This window comes from Gavia stellata, chromosome 3 (assembly GCF_030936135.1).
Source record: "Gavia stellata isolate bGavSte3 chromosome 3, bGavSte3.hap2, whole genome shotgun sequence".
Taxonomy (NCBI): Eukaryota; Metazoa; Chordata; class Aves; order Gaviiformes; family Gaviidae; genus Gavia; species Gavia stellata.
Window position 1 is genome coordinate 50,592,755 of NC_082596.1, and position 13,855 is coordinate 50,606,609.

A 13,855-nucleotide genomic window follows, 5' to 3' on the forward strand; every position below is an offset into this window, starting at 1 on the left:
AGATTGGAAAACCAAATGCACCAAATGAAAGAGCAGAGCTGTGTAATGCTGATTGCACCCCTTCTTGACTAAGCTCAAGACATAAGCAAATGAAGCAAAGCTTGAAAACAAGAAAGGCAAATATCCAGCCAGCTGTTTTTCTTTTCCTGTCAAATTGTGAATATCTCTTGGTATCCTTTATGGCACAGCTTTAGGGGAAGTGCAGGTAAATGTGAAAGAAACACCTGCATTTGTATTTTATGATCATTTTGCATTTACCATAAACTCTGATCAGGAAGTATTTAACACACAAGCATGACTTCTTTTATTGCTGTGTGTACAAATTTGTCCAGGGCATCCTGAATGGGCAATGTTATACATGATACTTGCTTTTCACTTGTGTAAATTAGTACCTACAATCTCCTAGCAGAAGCTAAGAGAGGGCTTTCTGTCCATGGTTTCCATGCCCAAAGTAGTTCTTCAGATTTTGGGCTGATTTCTAATGATCAGAAGGATTACCTGGTATAGTGTGTCCTGTACAGGCTGGCTGATCATCATGTCAAACTTTGATTCTTTCTCTGTTGCTGCATGGACGCATGGCAGTAGACGTAGTTTCTCTGTGCATGCTATTTTAACCTCACTTAACACCTGAACCTGTCCCTTAAAATGTTTTGTATATAACTTATGCACAGATTCTTTTACTGCATGCGAAGGTCTAAGCCACTGGGGAAAAAAGGATTTTCTAGATGCTCCATTTTCACTCCTGTCTTCTTCAAGCATTGCTATGCATTCTCTAACAAAATAACCGTGCCTGGAAACACAGGTAACTTTGTTTTTTTTTTTTATTACGTGAAGGGCTGTTTTTTCATTGGATCGTTTTCATGCTGTAGAGTCACTGCGTTCTTCTCAAGGTGGGGACCATCTGAATTTCCTCAACAGCATCATGGTCTCATTTCAACAGTTCTTTTCAGCGGCCTCCATTGGCTTTCCACACCAGGCAAAACTTTGTTGAACTTAGCAACTTCCAACAAATTAAACGCTTTGCCTCTTGTAACCAGTAGAGTTCTAACAGGCATTTTAGATGGATAAAACTCCCTGGCTGCAGAGTTGCTTAGACTTTTTTCCCTTTGATGCAGCGTGTGGCAGAGGAGAAACGGAGAAACCCGAGTCCTTCCCAATGCCGCGCAGCCCCCGCCGCAGCCGAGCGGGCTCCCTTCGGCCCTGGCTCCTTCCTTTAGCAAGCAGCCGCGAACCCCCTGATTTAATCTGCATATTCACATGACCGCAAATGAGCCGCAGCCGGTGCTCCGGCGGCAGTTGCTCGAGTACCCTTCGCCCGCACGGAGCAGCAGGTAGGGGAGCGCGGCGCTGGCCAGCCGCATGCCCGGGAGCCGTGCCACCCCCCCCGCCCCGCGCCCCGAGCCCACCCCGGCGAGCGCCGCTCGCCCGCGCTGCCGCGGCTCCGCGCCCGCCCGGGAGGCATGAGCGACGGAGCGGCCGCTCCGCGCCGCGGGTGAGTGCGCGGCCCTCGGCGGGGCGCGGAGGGAGGGGGCGCGCGAGAGAGGGGGCGGCCCACCCCACCCCACCCCACCCCGGGGTGACTTGATGGGAAAGCTGCGGGAAGAGGGGAGCGGGGTGCGCGGCTGCGGGAGGGGCACCCCTTCTCCGCGCCCGCGGGGCCCCCCCCGGTTGTCCGGCCCCGGGAGGAATGCGCGGCCGGGTGGCCCTCGCTGCGCCGGCGGGGAGTCGGGGGTGCTGCGGGCTGCCTCTCCCTGGCGTTTTGCACGGAGGGGGAGCTCCCGGGGCACCGGGCAGCCCCACCGTTCCCCCTCCCCGAAGGCACTAAGGGAGCCTTGCAGTCGTCCTTGGGTTTTAGCACTGGAGGTGCGAAGGGGAGCAGAGGGTTGCAAACCCCCTTCCTTTTCCACACCCTAAAACTTTGGTTTATTTGCCACTTGCGATCCTGCGATGGAGAGATGTGCATGCAGAAAGCCCAGCTCCCGCACAGCCAAAAAGCCGCAGTACTGGGCTCCCAAGCCTCCCCTTCCCACCTCCTCTAGACATCCATGTCAGTCGCTCATTCAACATCATACTGGAAAATGAGAGGGAACGGTTATAAGCAAGCCCTGCGATAGCGCATTTGTTTTGCAACAGTAGCCTGTCCCCCTCCTCCCCCCTGGCTGGCAAGCGGGTGCCTAATGTCCATTTGAGCTACAACCGGCTGTGCCAGTGCAGGTCGGGGAGGATCGGAGTTTGCTGCAGAGATGCCACTGTAAATAGCTGCCGCGCACAAAACTTCGGCGCGACAGTGGTGTCGTGTGGAGTGGCTGGCTGCGAGCCCGCGTCCAGGCTGTTTGCCCTGCTTCTTGGGATGGTGTTAGTTAGAAAAGGAAGAATTTTAAAAATACCGTTTGTCTTTTGTACTGAAGCCTTTGTTATTATTTATATTGTTATGGCTTTGAAGCCATAATCGTGCCTGCAGCCCCGATGGCAACATGACCTGTAAAAACCCACCTTGCATCCTATCAGACACAGTCCGCTGTGTAATCTTGTAGTCCAGACCAGAGAATTTCAGGTGTGGCCACACGTGAAATTTAATGTGTGACCGTAACATCAAAGTGTCTTTCTGTTTTTTTGTTCTGTATTTATCTAAGGCAACCATGAAAAACAACTACTCAAAAAAATAGTTTTGCATCTTTGATGGCAAATCTTAGCTGCTGGAAAGTCCCGTTTTGCTTTCAGACCTGGCACAGCCATCATTCATTCTCTGTCTCATCTCAAGCCTTTAAATTAACTTCATGTTGAAAAAATAGTGGATGTTGGAGATGGTGTTGATTTCCAAGTTGCTGATGGTCTTTGGATTTAAGTGAAAACCTGGACTCAGGGCTCAAACACAGTATTAAGCTTTTATTAACATTTGTAGGGGGTTTTGCTGTGGGGAAGAAAGGTGTGCGATTTGAAAGAAAAATTTGGCCGTGACAGCTGGGCATTTTGCTGGGTGTTGAAATCATAGAGAAACAGACTGCTTCAGAAAAACATGTGTGCATTAAAAATAGATGTTTAAATCATAGCTATCAAAGTATGGCTGACAGCGTAGTTGTACCATTTTGGGTTTTTTTCCACGTAACGTGCTGTTCTAGAAGAACAAAAACTTTATGTTGATGAGCAAGCTTCTGTGTTTGAGTTATGCTTTTGGCTTGCATGCACCATTTTTGCATTTTCAGGGCTGTAAATAATATTGACTGAATTGATTGAATGTGGTCTCAGCCGGAGCAGCAGTATGAGATCTGCCCTTTGTACGTGGTAGCCTCCTTCTAGATAGGCCCATCAGCAGTTCAGTAGAAGGTGTGATCTTCCGGATCCTCCCCGTCTCTCTCTTGTACATGTGCGTGCAAGTGCACACACACTCACTCTTCATGTGTTCTTCCAAGGTGTTCCATAACTAGAGGGAAGCTAACTGCACAATTTTAATACCCAATACAAACACCCTTTTCTGTCCACTTCTATAGGATGAAGGAATGCAATTAATTTGCAGATCTCGCTATTCACTCCATACAGAAAGAGATGGGCAGGCACACTCAAACAAAATCAGGAGTTAACATACCCCTCTCTCCCATGCTCCAAAAACTTAAATTCCCCCCATAGCGCCCGCGGTGGTTGGAAATTTTGCAGAAGTCTGGAATGTATCACCAGGGCTTGCATTTTGCTTAGCAAGTAAAAGCTCAGGGAAATCCAGGTTGCATCCCAACTGAGCTGGGAGTGAAAGGGTGGATAAGTGCCCCTTCGCTTGTCTGTGCATCCAGGTTTCTTTTTCATAGGCTTCAGGATATGCTTCATCCCTATATGAAAAATTCCTAGGACATGCCCTGGGAGAATGAGCTTTTCTCAGTATGGATATAGCACCTGTGTCTTACTCGGGCCACTAAAATAAATTATTAGTGAGGCAGTAGTAAGGGTGTCAGAGGTAAGCCTTTAGGTTTCAGTGAGAATCTGGGCATAGGGTTCAAAGGTAAGGACAACCAAATACCTGTAAGCTTCAGCTCTGGGGGAGGCAATGATTTTGGAGCCATTTTGAACAAAAAATCTAGTCTAGATATAGTTGGTCATTAACTGGCTGTTAATATGAGATCTTACAAAAACATCTTTCCGTTTGTCTCGAGTTTGACCCAAAATCAGAAGATTTTGGGGATGACTTTATTCTCTTTTGAGGTTCTGGCTTCAATTCTTCTCTAACAGAGCAAGTCCCACTCAAGTGTCTCAGATCACTTCACAAGCACTTTACAACAGCCATTTGCAGGAGATAATGTAATTCTTGCTCTCATCTGAGAGTCTAGAGAACTGAGATAGAGTTCAAATGACCTATCCAAAATACAGAGTAAATTAGCATAAGGAATGAGACAGGGAAAAAAATTATTTGCTCCAGTCACAGGATTAAATTGCCTTTCCCTAACTCACTGCAACTGTTAAGAAATTCATGGGCCATTCCTCTTGCAATAACTTGAAAAGGGCAGACATGCCTTTTATGCTTCTTTCTGATGTAAGTGGTATTAAATATGCATTGTAGCTCAGTTACCTTAGATAACTGAGCATAAATTCATCCATCTTCCACTTGAAATTCTGTTCCCAAATGTAGCAGCTGAATATTCTTTCTTTTGTTTTCTACTTTTTGGAGGAGTTGGAGGTTTTTTTGCTTTTGTTTTTAGAGAAGAATCGTGTTATCATTCCTGGGAAACTCATTAAAATGCTTCCCTTTTGGCTTACTCTCCTAATTTATTAATACCACAAATAACTTTTCTTTGGTGACCCACTTTCATAGGTATCTGAACATCTAGTAAAATTGTAACTCATCAGGAAGGCAGTGTAGACTAATAAATAGCATCTCCAGATAGAGAAGAAAATCAAGACACTCCTTTCTTTGCCACACAGAGTTCTACACACCACACGTACAGAAAATACTGGTCTATTCCACAGCTTGCTCAGCACTCTTAGCCCAAAAGAAAGCACTTTACTGGTTGCATGATTGATTTAAAGGTCAGAATTCAGGATTGCATCTATTCATTCAATTCAATTTTTACCCTACATCCACAGTGAAGAAACTGCTCTTTGCATAAATATAAATTGAAATATTGGTCTGTGTGAGTGTTCAAACAAATAGACTTTCTTTTACAGCTCCCAGGGCAACCTCCCAACACTACGCTGTTATCAAAACCATTAGGGTTTGTCTAAGATACTGCTTTTTATTGAATTATCGTACCTGCTTTGTGAGAAGTACAGATTTGCTTAGGAAAAGAGGATACCCACTGATTTAATGAGCATGATGGTCAACAGACCACTGGAAGTGGTAGGGCTGTACGGATTCTAAGTCAGGCACAGGTCAGCTCGTGTAGAAGAATACATTTATTTTCATAAGCACTTATTTCAAAAGATACAGAGGTGGTTTTTTGTGAACTGAAGCTATACAGACAGACTTATCGCAAGGGGTGATTAATTACCCTGCGTCCTGCAGACAGTCAAACACTGGTCATCTTTTAAGGGTGGTCTGCTCTGAGAGTGCAGTCTGTGGTTGTCCCAGCCCAAGGATACTCAGCATGGCCACCTTCTCTCCAAAGGCTGCTGGATAGCAACCCCCTAACAGGAGAGCATAAGGCTTATTCGGTGACTTCTGATGAAGCTTTGTTTTCCTTTTCAGTAAGTGTGGACGTCTGTGTAAGTGTGAGAGCATCATGGTGGCATTTAAAGGAGTCTGGACTCAGCCCTTCTGGAAAGCTGTTTCAGCAGAATTTTTGGCCATGCTCATTTTTGTCCTCCTTAGCCTCGGCTCCACGATCAACTGGGGTGGAGCAGAGAAGCCCCTGCCTGTTGACATGGTCCTTATCTCCCTCTGCTTTGGACTCAGCATTGCAACTATGGTGCAGTGCTTTGGACACATCAGCGGAGGCCACATTAACCCTGCTGTGACTGTGGCAATGGTCTGCACGAGAAAGATCAGCCTCGCCAAGTCTGTCTTCTACATTCTTGCCCAGTGCCTCGGAGCCATCGTGGGCGCAGGCATCCTTTACCTCGTCACACCACCAAGCGTGGTAGGAGGCCTGGGAGTCACTGCGGTAATCACTTCTCCTCTGGCTCTTCAACTAGATGAGCTTAGAGCCAAAGAAAATATAATCAGTGTCACGCAGAATAAAGGGAGCTCAAGTAGAGATTTTAAGAGCTTGCTGGTTTATTTACAACATCTAGACAGGGCTTAAAGCTCTCCTTAGGATGGGTTTATGCAGGGTAATATCTATAGCCATTCTTTTTATAGAAGTTCTCTTTCCTAGAACTTCCCCAAATCTGATGACAGCAGGTGATGTTAATTCACATACAAAATTTAAATAATATATGCGTGAAATGCCATTTTTATATGGGCTGGGGAGGGGGAAATTCATTCTGTGCCATTGTGATGGGGATTGAAAAAACATCAATTTAAAATGACATACTTTTGAAATAGATTGTGGCTTAGATTTCAGCTTTGTTCTAAACTAATAAGGAATGCCATCAGTTAGCCCTGTTGCAGGACTTATTAAAAATGCACTTGAGCCGCACACTGCTTAATTTTTAATTGAAATTTAAATTAATTAAGTCAGGGCTAATTAATGAATTTATAATTGAATAGTAAATTACAGTGCTCCCAAGAAAAAAAACGGTGAAGGGGAAGTGCAGCATTTGCAAATCCCTGTGTAAAAAAATAAACTATACTTCTGCAGTCTAACTTTGAAGTTCTTGTTGGATGTTACTGTTAAGCCTTCTGTTCTCAGTCCAGCAGTAATTTTCCATGGCTCTCAAAATAAAAACCAATTTAGAAATTAAAAAAAAAGGGGGGGGGAGAAGGGGGCGGTGGGGGGAATCTGTACCTTTAAAGTTCATCGTTGTCTTTCACTGTGTACCATTTAGAAATACCTTTCCTTGAAATACAATTAATGTATGTCGTGGCTTTCTGATTTACAAAATCACCTTTTCTTCATTTCCCGTGTTTCTTTCCCTTCTTCCAGGTACATGGAGAACTTTCTGCTGGCCATGGACTCCTGGTGGAGTTGATAATTACATTCCAGCTGGTTTTTACTATTTTTGCCAGCTGTGATTCAAAACGAAGCGATGTCACTGGTTCAGTAGCATTAGCAATTGGATTTTCTGTTGCAATCGGACATTTATTTGCAGTAAGTTAATGGCTTCTCTTTAAAAAATAGACCCCTTTTCCCTTTATGACTGCTTCAGAAGTAAATGGAGACTTCTGTGGCCTTTGTAGCTGCTGTAACTATATAGCTGATGTATTCTTTATGGATCCACGCCAAAACCCTTTGGAGCAGCAGGAGGGTCCCCTTGGGTAGGATGTTGCATCAGAGCTTTTCTGCCTGTTTACATGGCGACTTTGTTAACTTTGTGATAAGACTTGGGAGAGGGACAATACCTGCTGTCAGGGTGAGAAGCCATGCAAAACCAGGGTGTCCCATAGTAGAAGGACTAGCAGAAATTGAGTAACTACCTTCAAGACTTTAATAACAGGTAACATTTTGTCTCTGCTTTAGATCAATTACACTGGTGCCAGTATGAACCCTGCTCGATCATTTGGTCCTGCTGTCATCATGGGGAGATGGGAAAACCAATGGGTAACTCTGCTTTCCTGCTTCCTTCACCATAGTGACAAACAGCTATCAGGATTTTTCATACGTCATTTGCTTTTAGCTATCTATCCCAGTGTGTCCCATAGAGACCATCACTGAGGAAGACAGGTGCTGACCTGCCACAAGCTTTGGTATAATTATGCTCCTTGCCTAGGACTGTGGTGCAGCATGCAGTGCATTGGAATAGCATCCTGCTATTTGGGGGCCGTTTTGTGGGAGTAGTAGCTGGGATAGAAAGGAAATCATACAAAGAGTTCAAAACAAAAAAAGCAATCCAGCGAGACTGAAAGAATTGAACTGCTAGAAAGAAAAAGCCTCCGAGGCAGATTGCAAACCCCCCAGTCATGCTGGTGAGAAGTTACAGAAGTAATTCTGTCGGCTTCACGTTTCACCTGGTTCTGCAGCAAACTGGGGCAGACGTATAAAATGAGAGCAGGGCACCCTCTGTCATCTGGTTCCTGGGGGAGAACCTGCCTCGGCAAACGCTGCAGTGAGACATGAAGGAGTTGCAGTCTGGTCTTTGCAGACCAGACATTACCAGCTTCAATTTGAAAGTGTCAGCTTAACTAGCAGTATTTGCGCAGGAAACAATTTGATAAACAGATTGTGAATGATCCAGTCATTTTCTATAGCATCCCACTATTAAACTTATTAAAAAACAATTCACATTTTATAAGGGAGAGATGGATTGCAGCTCAGCCTCACCTAATTAAAGACAGGGAAAGCACTTAAAAAAAAAAAAAAAAAAAAGGCTGACTGTAAGAGCTGCATATTACACTGCATATAAGGATTTTCTTGATTTTTAAAGTATGAAGCCCACATTGCTCCCACTGCAGCTAATAACAGAAATAGCATTGTCTTCAGGCCCTAAGGCTCCAATTCTGCAAACACGATACCATGTGTAACTTTGTTCCCAAGAGTTATCCTATTGAGGCAGATTTACCCAGTTATCAGTGAATGGCTTGTTCATATGAAAAACTGCTGTAGTTTTTCACAAGATTAATTATCCATACTCTGAGGGAGCCTGTAATTTATAACTAAAGCTATAAATAAAAAACAACTGTACCATGGAGAAACTTGTTGGAGAAGCTTAGCTACTGTCCTGGTCATTTGGAAAGACAGCCTTTTCTGCTCCTCCAGAGCAGTGACGTTGGCATTGCCATTGACAGAAGCCTGTGGGCTTCTGCACCTACTAATGGTACAGAACTGCTGCATGTCATGCTGAACTAGATAGATACCCTACAAAGCTGTATATGTCGGTTATATTTGCTTATTCAAATTAGGTAATCAGGTAGCTGACTGCTTGTTGGATTCTGCGGGATCAGCAGCCAAATTTGGATTATCTTGAGAATGTGAGTCTGAAATACTGAAGTAGAACTGTTTGTGTGTACACTAGGAAAGGTTTCGTTTCCTTAAAAGTTCATTGTCACCTTGGGTGAAAATGCAGAAAGAAAATCAGTTTTCTTCATTGGTGTTTATTTTGTGTGTCATCTTGCAAACAGTCTGTATATGTTGTCTACAGCTGGCAATGAGCAATGAAACTTTAGATGAGGCCTCTTGGAAAGAGGTGGATCAAAAAAACTTGACAAAGCTATTTCTCTTTGAAGATGTGGGCCTGCTTCTCGACCATCTTACCCCTGGTAGTTTAAAAGCAAAGCTATGCCAGAGCAACTGTATGTTGTATGTGACTACAGAGCTCTATTTGACAAGTCATACGTGACTCCACCAGGATCTGTGGCCTTTTTTGTCTCAAGAAAAGTTGTAGCTATGGTTGATCAAAATAAGGATGCTGAAGAACCTGTACTTTCGTCTTATAGGACAAAGTTTTAAAAAAAATAAGTTAAATCTCCCATAAAGAAGGGGGGAAAAGCGGCTTTCTGTTAACAGGAGAAGTCAGGGCAGCCAGAGAGGATGCCTGCATGTCTGTCCGTGGGAGGTGTCCATAGCTTAACTGCCGCTCAGCTGGTCTGCCCCAGAACATTGGTAACCAGACATGTAGACTGACATCTTTTTCAGGTATCAGGGAAGTAGTAACTATACCTCCTGACACGTCAGCATGGGTCTCTCTTCTCTGCTCTGTTGGGTCCACTGCCTGGTGATTCCCTAAACCCTGGCATGAAAGGAGTTTTTAGGGAAGAGCCGCACCCATGGATGAGAGGTGGTTTAGATGCCTGGATTCAAGGTGACTAGGGAGTATTTTTGAAGAGGGTGAAATATATGTGAGAGAGAGAGACTGGGAGGAGGCAGAAAGAAAAAAAAAAAAATTACCTAGGACTAATGCCATTAGCTGCCTAAGAGACTGCCTTTTGACCAACTTCATATGTGAGTTTTAGAGTAGTCGCTTAATTGCTGAGCTCCAGGTCACCATCTGTGAAACCTATGGTAGTTACACTTCTCTGCCTCATAAACTGGTATGATGGCAGATTTCATCACAGTTCACGAAAGCCGGGGAACTATGTGACCATGCATTTCTGAAGAGTTGGTTGTAACAGTTGGGCCAGGGCATTTTCAGAAACTTTTCTGGGTGAAATGTGTAGTGACATGCTTTCCTCTGAGACCCTGGTGTCTTTATTTGCTCTAGAGCTTAATGCCTGTCTTTTTTCCACCTCTTTTTGCAGGTTTATTGGGTGGGACCAATAATAGGAGCAGTCCTTGCTGGTGCTCTTTATGAGTATGTCTATTGCCCAGACGTTGAACTCAAGCGCCGTTTTAAAGATGTCTTCAGTAAAGCTACCCAGCCGTCCAAAGGGAAGTACATCGAGGTGGATGATAACAGGAGCCATGTAGAGACCGATGACCTGATCCTGAAGCCTGGCATAGTTCATGTGATTGATATCGACAGGGGTGAGGACAAGAAGGGAAGAGATCCATCCAGCGAGGTCTTGTCTTCTGTATGACTAGCAAGAAGCACTGAAAGCAGAGAGCAGCCTGCTAGCACATCCACAGATATCCTTCCACCTATTAAAGAAACAGATCTCCTCTAGAGTGAGCGTCTACCTTCTCTTAAAAGGTATGGTGTGGGCAGCTGCATGGTAGTGGTGTCACCAAACCATATGGCTGCTCCGCTGGAAGATTAGGACTTTGCTATAATTGGGATTCCCCATTTATTATTCCAAATTAAGAGTTGTTCCTAGTATTTTCCTTTCCTTCTTTCTGGAGCAACCCCAAAGTCAAAAAAAGAGATGAAAGCATTCTCCTTTAATAAATCAGTCAATAATGAGATAAAGATAGAGATGTTTAACATACAGATTGACAGTTAAGACATACCAGGAAATGCCTATAGACATGAAGACCTATTTATCAGATTGTTCTTCTGACACTTAATTGTCTGTTGTCAGCTCCGATTAGAACATCTTATCCATTAAGCATTCTCTGTGAGGTTCAGGGACAGCACCAACAGTATTTAAGAGTTTTATCCACAGTCAAGCAAAGGAATATTGTTTCCACTCATGTACATCACTATTGCCTTGCAAACTACCTCTGAAAAAAATGATACTTTAATAGGTTTAAATAAAAAAAAAAAAAATCTATCAACCCATCAAATTTCACTCATGTGATTTGCAGTATAAATATATTACCTTCATCCCTTCCCAAGAGTACATAGGCTGAAATTGAATGTTTGAAGTCTACTGTAATAAGGCTGCAAAGCATTTGACTGTACTTCATGCTCCCTCTTGTCATTGTCTATCTGGTGAAACATTCTCCTGGGGTTTGACTATTGACCATTTAGTGTTAGCAGACTCTCAAGGTCATGCAAAGAATATAAAGGCTTTCCTGTTACTTAATAACTCAAATAAGAGATATCAGAAGAAAAGAAGGCATATCTGTTTTCAGTGCACGTGTTCAAATACGCATTTCTGTGCTAATTTATGTAAACTAAAGGTTTAAATTACTCACCTACTTTCTTACAAGATGGTTGGAGATAATGGGTTTTTTAATTTATTAGTAATGTAGAGGGTTTTTAACTTTTAACTGTATTGAAACACTGATTTGGAAATATTTTTTTATAACGAATGATAAAAATATGACTGCTTCTGGATTTTTTGTTGTAACTGATGCCTAACTATTTGAATGGGATTCATGCTTGTTCCAGTGTTCATATAGTCTTAATTACACCACTGGCAAAGGTTTCTTTATCTGTTGTTAGGAAAAGATGCAAGCACTTGCAGGGTTTTTTAGGGGGAACGGGACATGAAATATATTCAGTAATCAGTCGTTCCCTTATAGAAGTATTTTGACAGACATAATCACCTCAGCAGAACAATTCTGTAAAGCTGTTACTGACTTACTGCTTTTGTTTCTGATCAGTGGCTTTGAGTTTTACAATATGCAGCTGCAGAGCAGTCAAGAGCATGGTATTATTACCGTAATTATATAGGTTGTATTTTGAAATTGAAAAGCTACTCCTGCCTGTTTAGCAATAAGAGGGGAAAAAAGTGTTAGTCCTGACTGTGGGCTGTAACAGCCTTGTCTGTTCTTTGACATACTCTGCATGCAATCTTTATTACAGGGAATTAGATGTTTCTAATGAGATAATAAACCACTTCTACCCTCAAATCTGTGCACTATGATCCAAGGGCAATTCTACTATCCCAACTTCCAGCACTGTATAGTCCCAACATACCCTGCCATACTCGTTTTCATAGTTTCACACTTTTCTTGCCTTAAACCCTGTTAGTGTGGCGCAAGCTCCCTGCATTGAGGATGAGATTCATGATTCCTCCATGCATTTGCAGTTGGGCCATGATCTCTCCCTTATTCCACCCAGACACAGCATGGAGCACGCGCAGGCGTAGGACAGGGCTCTTTGGATGACCCAGTGACAGCCCCACTCCTGACACCTGAGCGCTCCCGTCAGACACACTCCCCGTCACATACCTGTCGCAGCATCGCAGCAATGGCTGCCTGTGGAGTCTGGTAAAATAGCTGATATTTGTCCTTAGCTGTGCCCCTACACAGTGACAGCATCACAGTTCAAGGGCATGAGCATGATGAGGGATCTACAAGGGACAAGGTCAAATAGCAGATAAGAGCTCCTTCCCACAGCAAGGACTAAGTCTCCTGGGGAAGGGCAACACAGGTGTGGTGTTTAGAACACTGCATACCTCTGCTCTGATGGGTAAATACAGTGCTAAATAGATTCAGTGAGGAAGATCAAAACTTGTGGGGGTTTTTTTGTCTAGGCATTTGTTCTGGCTTTTTTTTTTCTTCTTTCTTCAAATGCTATATTTGTTAAAGGGACACTTTGATTAAACCTTTTACATGGCTTAAACAGGTGAAGTGAAGAGTAATACACACAGCACTGGTGGATTTTTAAGCAAATGTTTGTATTTTTGTATTTGAAGACACTTCTTAGAAGCTCTTAATTTGTGTATTTTGCATGGCACTGTGTTATTTGAATAAGAAGCTGTGATTTGTTTTGTGTTAAGGACCCTTAAGCATAAATGGCTTGATTTTTCTCAGCCAGCCTGGTTCTGCTGCTGAGGTGAGTGTAACATGGGCATAGCACCAGCCACCTCAGTTAGGAGCATTTTTTTCCTTGAAACACTGTCTATTAATGAAGTGTGGCAAACACTCAGAACCAGTCCTAGGACAACTCCTAGCTCAAAGAGAGTATCAGAGATAAGATACTGAGGCTCCTTAAAAGATTAAGGGAAAGAAGGGAAGCTAAAATAAAGAGACAGCTAGACAGTAAGGGATGTTGCCGTGCCATTGGACGTTAGTAGGAAAGCAAGGTATGGTAGGTCTGCTCCTGCAGAACGAGACTCATGGAAGAGTTTATCATTGACTACAGTGGAAATGATCCTGAGCTTTTTTGGGGCTTGATGGCTTCTCTTGCACTTCACTGTGTTTTTTCCAAAATCAGAGTCTTTCAGCAAGATACTTAATTCTGGAAGGAGATCTGTTCTATTTGAGGTTTATGACCCACCCTGAAGTAAATCCTTAGGAGTGGCTGTCATCACAGCCAGTTCTGCCCCACTATAAGAGATCACCATCCATGTAAGGGAAAGTCACTCTTCAGCATCCCTTAGGTCTTGGATTTAGCTTTGACCTGCAGGTCAAAGTTGTTCTCTAAGTTGTTTTGCAGTGGTATCATCACTCTACAAGAGTCACATTTAGTTAAATAATAGACTAGTGTGACCTTTTTATGGATTGGAAATACTTCTGCCTCTGATTTTAAAATATGTCCTTTAATATTGTTCGAGATTTATGCTCTA

General features: G+C 43.4%; 1 protein-coding gene across 3 annotated transcripts; it reads left to right on the forward strand.

The window, feature by feature from the left end:
• The first annotated feature begins 1,257 nt into the window (after window positions 1-1,257).
• AQP4 (aquaporin 4) lies at window positions 1,258-10,534 on the forward strand. Of its 3 annotated transcripts, none has more exons than XM_059836369.1 (5): window positions 1,258-1,331; window positions 5,669-6,083; window positions 7,008-7,172; window positions 7,542-7,622; window positions 10,256-10,534. In XM_059836369.1, the coding sequence occupies exons 1-5, from the start codon at window positions 1,258-1,260 to the stop codon at window positions 10,532-10,534; spliced, it is 1,014 nt and encodes a 337-aa protein (XP_059692352.1). The 3 variants fall into 3 exon arrangements, with proteins under 3 accessions (XP_059692352.1, XP_059692353.1, XP_059692354.1); XM_059836370.1 differs by lacking the exon at window positions 1,258-1,331 and adding an exon at window positions 1,461-1,492; XM_059836371.1 differs by lacking the exons at window positions 1,258-1,331; window positions 7,542-7,622 and having other exon boundaries at window positions 5,676-6,083.
• The last annotated feature ends 3,321 nt before the right edge of the window (window positions 10,535-13,855 follow it).

Coding starts and splice junctions, on each gene's coding strand:
- AQP4 (XM_059836369.1), top strand. CDS start 1,258: ATGACCGCAAATGAGCCGCAGCCGGTGCTCCGGCGGCAGTTGCTCGAG. Junction 1,332..5,668: donor TCGCCCGCACGGAGCAGCAG/GTAGGGGAGCGC, acceptor TTTCCTTTTCAG/TAAGTGTGGACGTCTGTGTA. Junction 7,623..10,255: donor GGAGATGGGAAAACCAATGG/GTAACTCTGCTT, acceptor CTCTTTTTGCAG/GTTTATTGGGTGGGACCAAT.